The 9,249-nt window shown below is 48.2% G+C and overlaps 1 protein-coding gene across 2 annotated transcripts in view; it reads left to right on the top strand.

The window, feature by feature from the left end:
* Positions 1–7,468, top strand: part of FAM53C (family with sequence similarity 53 member C) — a 12,487-nt gene extending 5,019 nt beyond the window's left edge. For both annotated transcript variants that reach the window (XM_017891314.1, XM_017891313.1), the window contains exons 4-5: positions 2,524–3,308; positions 4,433–7,468. In XM_017891314.1, the coding sequence (XP_017746803.1) occupies positions 2,524–3,308; positions 4,433–4,690 (1,043 nt within the window). In that variant the 3' untranslated portion in view covers positions 4,691–7,468. The remainder of the gene's footprint in view (positions 1–2,523; positions 3,309–4,432) is intronic.
* The last annotated feature ends 1,781 nt before the right edge of the window (positions 7,469–9,249 follow it).

Here is a 9,249-nt window from a genome sequence, read left to right as displayed (position 1 = left end):
TTTTTTTTTTTTAAGTTCTGGGCTACATGTGCAGAACGTGCAGATTTGTTACATAGGTATACATGTGCCATGGTGGTTTGCTGCACGTATTTTATTTCCACATTTTTAACACAAAAGGTTGCATACTATATATTATTTTGTACCCTAAAAAAAAAAAAATGGGACCAGGCCTGGTGGCTCATGCCTATAATCCCAGCACTTTGGGAGGCTGAGGCAGGGAGATCACCTGAGGTCAGGAGTTTGAGACCAACCTGACCAACATGGAGAAACCCCATCTCTACTAAAAATATAAAATTAGCTGGGTGTGGTGGCTCATGCCTGTAATTCCAGCTACTCAGGAGGCTGAGGCAGGAGAATCGCTTGAACCCAGGAGTCAGAGGTTGCGGTGAGCCAAGATTGTGCCGTTGCACTCCAGCCTGGGCAACAAGAGCGAAACTCCATCTCAAAAAAAAAAAAATCGCTGGGCACAGTGGCTTATGCCTGTAATCCTAGCACTTTGGGAGGCCGAGGTGGGCTGATCATGAGGTCAGGAGTTCGAGACCAGCCTGGCCAACACAGTGAAACCCTGTCTCTACTAAAAATACAAAAATTAGCCTGGCATGGTAGTGCACATCTGTAATCCCAGCTACTCGGGAGGGCAAGGCAGAAGAATCACTTGAACCCGGGAGGCGGAGGTTGTGGTGAGCGCAGATTACGCCACTGTACTCCAGCCTGGGCAACAAAGCAAGACTCCATCTCAAAAAAAGAAAAAAAAAAAAAACTTTAATATAGCTAGGAGATCTTTCCCTATCAGAATGCTGAGCATTCCCTTGTTATATATAGCTGCATATTATTACACTGCATAGATGTACAGTGGCTTATTTAACGAATCTTCTATTGATGTACATGTAGGTTATTTCCAATCTTGTTTCAGTACATAAAACTGTAGTGGGCCAGATGTGGTGACTCATGCCTGTAATCCCAGCACTTTGAGAGGCCAAGGTGGGCAGATAGCTTGAGGCCAGGGGTTCGAGACCAGCCTGGCCAACATTGTGAAACCCCGTCTCTACTAAAAATACAAAAATTAGCCGGGCATGGTGGCAGGTGCCTGTATTCCCAGCTACTCGGGAGGCTGAGGCAGGAGAGTTGTCTGAACCCAGGAGGTGGAGGTTGCAGTGAGCCGAAATCGTGCCCACTGCACTCTAGCCTGGGCGACAGAGCGAGACACCATCTCAAAAAAAAAAAAGAAAAAAGAAACTGTAGTGAATAACCTTGTACATATGTCATTTTTTCACATGTGAAAATATTTCTGAGGTATAAATTCCTAGATTATTAATTAGTCAGTTAAAGGGCCCCTGATCGTAGGGACATTTAGATGGAGGCATCACTGGTGGACAATCAGAACGCCTTAACTCATGCTGCTCAGCTGTTCTGCATCTCATTTTCTTTTCTAGGATACCTAGCAAGGGAAGTGAGTTGGCAAAAACATGTTCATTCACTCTCTTCCTCCTGTTTATCAAAGACTTGCTGAAAGCCAGGTATCGTGTCATAAGTATAGAGCAGGAACTCATGGTCCCTGCCCTCATAGTGGTTAGTAGAGGGAAGAACTATAGACCAAATACACTCAGTATGAATTTTGCCACCATCAAGTCTGACTTCTTATACTTGTCATTTGCCCCAAATATCCAGACCCTGCAGAATTCCAGCCAGCTTGGACTCCAGAGGAGTTTGAACTAGGCCCTTCGTTAATGAGCCATCTCCCAAAAGTCACAATTTTGGTTGGAATATAGTGAGTGAGGATTGTTTCTTTTAGTCCATTTTCCCTTCCTTTTCTTGGTCCCTCCATCTGTTTGGATTCAAGAGAAGGCCTAGGGGAAGGGAATCGGAATATGTGGGTGGTCAGACACAAAGGAAGATGAGCAGCACAAAGTCTTAGGGTTTCCCAAGCCCAGGTTTCACTGTCAGAGGCCTTGCCCACCCTGTTTGCCCTCCCTAGGAATAAAAGTGATCTCTTACCTGCCTGATTACCTCTTACTTTTTGGCAGTCCTAACTCCTGACTTGGTGCTGTTGACATATGAGAAGAGGAAAGGCCAAGGAAGGAGAGCATAGGCCTGCTTTTCAGCATCCAGAGCAAGCGTGGGGGAGGGGCGGGGGAGGGATGAGCAGGGCACACACAATCGTGTTTGTTTCTCTTGACTTCTTTTACCTTTCAGAGGGAGTGGCAGGCAGCAGATGAAATGTTTTTGATTCCCGGTAGTTGGTCACAATGGAGGCAATAGAGCATAGTGGTTTAAAAACCTGGCCTTCGCATCAGACAGACCTGGATTTGAATCCTCCTTTGGTCTTTTGATTGCTATGTGATTTTGGGAAAGTTACTGAATTTCTCTTATCTGTGAAGTGGAGATAATGATAATGATACCACCTACCTCATAAGGTTTTTGGAAATTTTCACATAAAATGCTCCATATATTGTGTGGCACGTGGTAAGTTCTTAAAAAATGTAAGCTATCATTAATATTATTTTTATTACAAATGCCTTCCAGAAGGTGCTTCCTGGAGGGGCCTGCCCCACTGTTCCTGTGCTGAGTTCCAGGACAGCCTCAACTTCAGCTACCATCCCTCAGGCCTGAGCCTGCACCTCAGACCACCCAGTCGGGGAAGCTCCCCCAAGGAGCAGCCCCTCTCCCAAGTCCTAAGACCTGAGCCCCCAGACCCAGAGAAGCTTCCTGTGCCCCCTGCCCCTCCATCCAAGAGGCACTGCCGCTCACTCTCAGTGCCCGTGGACCTGTCTCGCTGGCAGCCAGTGTGGCGGCCCGCCCCCTCCAAGCTGTGGACTCCCATCAAGCACCGGGGCAGTGGTGGAGGGGGTGGGCCGCAGGTGCCTCACCAGAGCCCCCCGAAGCGGGTCTCCAGCCTCAGGTTCCTCCAAGCTCCCAGTGCCTCTTCTCAATGTGCCCCAGCCCACAGACCCTACAGCCCTCCTTTCTTCAGCCTGGCCCTGGCCCAAGATTCCTCTCGACCCTGTGCTGCCTCCCCTCAAAGTGGCTCCTGGGAGAGTGATGCTGAGTCCTTGTCACCTTGCCCACCTCAGCGCCGCTTCTCCTTGTCACCCAGCCTGGGCCCGCAGGCAAGCCGCTTCTTGCCCTCTGCCCGGAGCTCTCCTGCATCCTCCCCAGAGCTGCCCTGGCGACCTCGAGGTCTCCGCAACCTTCCCCGAAGCCGCTCACAGCCTTGTGATCTGGATGCCCGCAAAACTGGGGTCAAGCGGCGCCACGAGGAGGACCCCCGGCGTCTGCGGCCTTCCTTGGACTTTGACAAGATGAATCAGGTGGGACCAGCAAGACTAGGGGAGCTTGGATGGGAGTGTGGGGACTCTGTTCTGTTTCCGCTTTTGAGCTAGCCCCTAGCTTCATTACTGTGTCACCCCCCTCCCCCCCACCACCAACAGCACCTCCTTTAGCTCTCAGGGTGACCTACCATCCCAGCTTGCCTGGGACTGTCCTGGTTTTAGTACTGAAAGTTCCCCCATCCTATGAAATGCCTTAATCCTGGGAGTTAGAGAAACTGGGATGAGACCCATGTTAAACCTTCCAACAGGGATCCCAAATTGTCTTGCAAGAGGTACTTTCCCTCCTTTCCGAGAATACATAAGCTGCAAAAAATTTCATCATCAGTACCTACTCCTTGTGCCCAAAGCTGGTTTTGCCACTTGCCTGTCACTGCCTCAAAGTGGTTCTGTGAGGGCTGAAGCAAGCTGGGCTGCTACAGTGTATTCATCTGTTAGATGAATGTTTTTTGACTTCCTGGTTTGAGTACAGTTATTGTATGTATGCACTTGCTCACTTTTTTCATATTATTCTTTCTAGACCATTGGGTTACAAACCTCTTTAAGAATTGATTTAACTTTTTCATAGAGTCGTCCATCCCATCTGCAAATATTTACTGACTCTGACTAGGCACTGGCAGTGCAGAGTAGTGAAACACTGCAGATGGTGTTCCTGCCCTCACAGAGCTTCTATTCTTGAATCCAATGGAAACAATGGGCTCCAAATTTTGTCAGAAAGTTTACAAACGCCAGGTGCCGTGGCTCACATCTGTAATCCCAGCACTTTGGGAGGCCGAGGTGGGCAGATCTTGAAGTCAGGAGATCGAGACTATCCTGGTTAACACGGTGAAACCCCGTCTCTACTAAAAATACAAAAAAAATTAGCTGGGCATGGTGGCAGGTGCCTGTAGTCCCAGCTACTCAGGAGGCTGAGGTAGGAGAATTGCGTGAACCCAGGAGGCGAAGCTTGCAGTGAGCCAAGATCGTGCCACTGCACTCCAGCCTGGGTAACAAAGCGAGACTCCGTCTCAAAAAAAAAAAAAAAAAAAAGAATGTTTACAAACCTTACCCTAAAGCCTTAGAATTCTTGCCTTCAGGTGTAACTGTCTTCTTTGTTTGTTTGACAGAAACCATACTCAGGAGGTCTCTGTCTCCAAGAAACAGCCCGGGAAGGCAGCAGCATCTCTCCACCGTGGTTCATGGCCTGTAGCCCCCCACCCCTCTCTGCTTCCTGCAGCCCCACTGGGGGTTCCTCCCAGGTGCTGAGTGAAAGCGAAGAGGAGGAGGAGGGGGCTGTGCGGTGGGGTCGGCAGGCGCTGAGCAAGCGGACACTGTGCCAGCAGGACTTTGGGGACCTGGACTTGAATTTGATTGAGGAGAACTAAAACTGAGAGGCTACTTCCTGGGGCCACACAGACTGACTCTCTCATGGCTACTAACAAGTGTCGAGGCCCCAAGACTGGGGGCCAAGCCTGGGAATGGGGGTGAGTGGAGGGCTCCGACTCAGGGCAGCCGGAAATCTTCTCACTCCAGCAAGCTCGACCATGCCGAGAGACTGGCCGGGACAAGATAAACGGAGCTGGTGGCGGGAGGGACAGCCCCAGAGCAGACCCTTCCCATGGCGGCCCTGAGTGTGAGTATCCCTGCCACGAAGAGAGCAATGGGCAGGGAAGGAACGGGTCTGCCGACCCCAGCTCGGGGAATTTACTAGCCCCTTTGCTTCAAAGGGCACTTGTGTCTTAGAATTTGGCCAGGGTGGGGGGTTGAGTCAGCCTCCTCAGAGAAACTGCGTGAGAGTGTGTGCGTGCATGGGAGTGTACTTGTGGAACGGTGTGTTTGCGTAGCCTTAGGGAAGGAAGGCAATTGCTCCTTAACAGCAGAGTATCATGATACCCCGGGATCTTGAGTATTTTACAGGATGTTGGGGTTGTTCAAGGAGTCAAGAGGAGGGCGCGAAGTTTTCCTTTTTTCTAAATAGCTCTGGAACCAGGCTTGTAATCCATAGCATCACCGACTCTGCAAAGGATTTCATTTTGGGGCACAGCAGGGTGTTTTAAGTGCTGTGACTTCAGCTAATGATCTTTTCCTCAGCCCCACCCCGTCCCCACTAGCTCGATCTAGTATATTGGGGAATGCAGGTGGGAGGTGTCACCATATTTTTTCTGAGCTGGCCTTTTTTTCTCATTAGATTGTCTAGGCTATATACCACCTGCCTCTTTTGCCCTCTTGAATAGAGTTGCACACAGCACACGGGCAACTGAGGCAGGGTTGAGGGACTCTCTCTCTGTCTCTCTCTGCCTCTGCTGATAGGACCCTTTTCCCTCACCCTCTGCCCTTCTAGGTCATAGACTAGGTAGGAAGGCCCTATATTGGTCTGCAGCATCTACTGAGGCAGACCTGCAACAGAAGTGGCATTCAGTCCCCAGCAGACATGAGTGAGCTCACCCCAGCACTGCTGTTGGGAAGGTGACTGCAGGAAACCAATTCTTATAAGATCCAGGCCCAGCCTTTTTGACCTGCTTGAGAAGGAGGAAGGGGTGGTTGGCATTTAATAGTTTGCTTGTCTTCCACTCATGCCAGGAAGTGTTTATTTGCCTTTAATTGGCCCTGAGAGACCATAGGGAGGTTGGGGCTCACTGAGGGATTGGCTGAGGATGTATAAAGCAAAGGCTGTGAGAAGCAGTTGGGAGTTTGGTTGTCATTGGATTGAATTTACTTTTTTGTTTCTCACCCGCAACTTGAGCCAGGACAGCTGGTCCCAGTGGCCACAGTGATGGGTTTAAGGACCTTGGTAGGGCTGGCACCAGTGGAAACACATACTGAAGCTGACCCCACAGTAGCTTGTGAGGTTTTGTCCAGCTTTGGTTAGATCCTATATGACCAAATTGGACCTGCCCTTCTTCTTTATGGCAAGAAGGGCATTTTTCTCTTCAATTTCCAGGGTTTCCTAGGACCCAGTTCCTCTTGTAAGGGAAGAAGACCAAGGTCTTTGTGTTTTCTTCCTCATGGAATTGAACCTGACATTTTCTGGATCTCCGGCATGTCAGGAGCATCAGTGAGGCTTCAGCCTCCTCGTCTCCACTCCAGAGGGGAGGTGGCCATGTATTCTTAAGCCTCTGGCCCTCAGAAGCTCCTCTCTATCTCCTGGCTAGTTACCACTGGGCTACCAGGTCTCTAGGGGCTTGAGAGAGGCCCTCTGGAGAATCCAGGGAAACCGTGAGCCCAGGAGTTGTCCATCTATGGTTTCATTCCTCCCCTGGCTCTTCTCCCTCTTCAGGCCATAATTTTCCTGGTGCCAACTTCTTTTCCTCCTGGGGTATCCTCATCCCTGGGCTCTCTGCTGCAGATTGGCTGTGCCAGCTTCCCACAGGTCACTGGCAATACCAGTGAGTTTCTGCAGGCCCTAAGCTGAAGAAGTGAGGCAGTGATTCTGCCTCCATCCTGGTTTCCCCAAAGCCCCAGGGCACCATCCTTAGGGGAGAAGGTCTACAGTTATCATTATTTTAATTCCCTTACTTTCAGTCTGGAAAACTAAGCTAGTCAGAACTATCATCTTGCTTCCCAATCTAAGAACCTGTGGCTCTGGAACACTTTTCAAGAAGTGGTTCATTTTGCTTTACACAGTAGATCTGTGTCAACAGTTCTGTGTAAACCAAATGCTGTTTTTCAATGCATTTGGACTGCTGACCATTTAAAAGCAGCCTATGATTGCTTCTTTTTGTAAAGCAAGCAACCTCCCTCCACTTTAACTGTTTTGACTATTTGAATTTTCACATATTGGGCTTACCCAGAGTGGAGCACACCTCCAGGGCATGTGGCTGACACTGGGTAGATGTCTGCATCTGTGCTGTGTGTGTGGTGTGGTTGGCCAGTAGGTGAGTATCCCTGTGTGTGTGAGTGAAGCCACTCCCCAGGCTGGTGCTCTCTTCCTGTGCCCAGTGACTGCCCAGTGGCAGCCCAGCTGCCCTTCACTCCCACCTGCTGCCAAAGTCCCTGTGCTAATGGGATTACAAATACAAAAAGTGGAAAAAAAAATTTTCGTAAACTTTGTTTTATATTAAAAAAAAATCCATAAGTCTGTGTGTGTTAAACATGAGGTTCTGCCTCTGTGGCTGTGTTTGAAAAAATAAAGTTTTATTAGAATAATCCATTTTCCCAAGCAACCTTGTGTACTACAGTGTCTTCTTCCCTTCCCCACAAAGACAGACAAGGAAGAAGCAGGGTAGGAGGCCACCTAACTCTTTCAGCACCTTCCTCTAAGATGTGGGTCAACCTTTCATAAAGGGGCAGTATTTGGACCCTAGGCCCTTTGCTAGCCATGGCAGGATGTTATACTGTGGCCCAGGCTTCTGCTAAGGCCTTGGTTATTTTTGGCAGTCTGGTTTGGTCTGTCTTTCCCTGGCACTTATACTTGTCTCCTCCTGCCTGCTGTCACTCTCACTTCCAGCAAGTTGAAGTCAAGTATTAATGCATTCCAGCTCCCTGAGAAATGGTTTATGGTACAGTCAGGAACTTGTCTAGATTGGTTTGTAGGCTTTGGGAAGTAGGGAGAAGGCAGAGTGGGAGACGGCCAGGGATCTTTCTTAAGTTTTCACATGTTACATCCTGGAGAGATAGAGGTTTAGTCATCAGAATTCAGATTCCAAAGACCTAGGCAATTTTTCCATCCTAAAAATACTGCTTTTGGAAAATTATCCTAGCTGCAAAGCTCTTTTGTTGTAGAAGACAGTATTTTCCCTAATGTTTCCTTTTGGAGTGTTGGTTTGCGGAAAGAAGCTATGTGGCTCACTCTTTCTTTGGACCTTTCTATTCCACGCTTTCTTCTCTCTATGTTGACATTCTTCCAATGTGTGTGGGTGAAGTGTAGTTGCTCAGAGATCCAGGCAGGAGCCTCTGTCCCTAAGGCTTAGCCTTTCTTTACCAGTTGTGGTGCTAATTTGCCAGGCAGCAAGAAGAGTCAAGTTGCTTAGCCTATGTCCTGGTTTCCTGCTTCAAATTGGTGGCACTCATCATTGAATACCAATGAAGTGTGCTCAGGAGGACAGGATTGACTTGACTACCTGGAGCAGGAATCTTTGCAGGGCTGCAAATACACCCTAGAAAAAGTGAGAGTTGTTATCTGCACTGGAAACAAAGGAAGGGCTTTTGGGAAGTGGAGGGCAGTGGCATGTGGTTAAAGCAGCTTAGAATTACATTTGTTTTTGTTTAAAACTGATGTTTCATTTCACCTACTGCTTGAGCAGGGGTAAAGTTTGAACATCTAAAATGACTTTGTCTCCCCTTTTTTTCTTTTGAGTTTATTTTGTTGGATTTTTCTGCTGCTGATTTTCTGTGAGGATAAGTGTGATTTCATTTTTCATTCCTGAAGTCTTGTTAATATAGGAAAGAATGTAAACTCCATGAGGGCAGGAGTTTTGTTTTATTCAATATTGTGTCCCCAACACTTTTGGAAGTTCCTGGCACATGAAAAGTGCCGGCCACATTTGTTGAATGCATTTCCCTTTTTGCCTTTCCCATCCCTGAACTTAGGTACATTTCTGTCTCTCTGCTGAGAAATCAGCCTTGGACATTGGGACAGTAGTTAAATCTCTGTATGGGAGAAGATCCCAGCAGTTAATTTTGATAGAAAAGTTGAAAGGCAGATAGATCTTGTATGGATTCACCCTTGTTCCCCTCCTACCAACTACAGCTTATGGACCATGTGCTTTAAGAGGTGGCTCTCAGCCCAGAAAAACATTCTGAGTTAGGCCTCAGGTTGGCTGTGGGAGATGGAAGTTAAAAAGAAGTGGAGGGAGGAATGTTTCCTTGGTGCTCCACAGAGTTGGTTCTAGAATGATTTTCCTATATGTTTTATACTTTAGTAAAGTATAAAGTCAATAGTTGGTTACCCCTCTCCCCAAGCCTTTTGTTACAAGAAAAGTAGGTCAAGGGTGTAGACAAGGTT

The sequence above is a fragment of the Rhinopithecus bieti genome, unplaced genomic scaffold, assembly GCF_001698545.2.
Source record: "Rhinopithecus bieti isolate Rb0 unplaced genomic scaffold, ASM169854v2 scaffold_20170, whole genome shotgun sequence".
Classification (NCBI taxonomy): domain Eukaryota; kingdom Metazoa; phylum Chordata; class Mammalia; order Primates; family Cercopithecidae; genus Rhinopithecus; species Rhinopithecus bieti.
The sequence above is the reverse complement of the archived record's forward strand: the minus strand, read 5'-3'. Positions and strand labels throughout refer to the sequence as shown.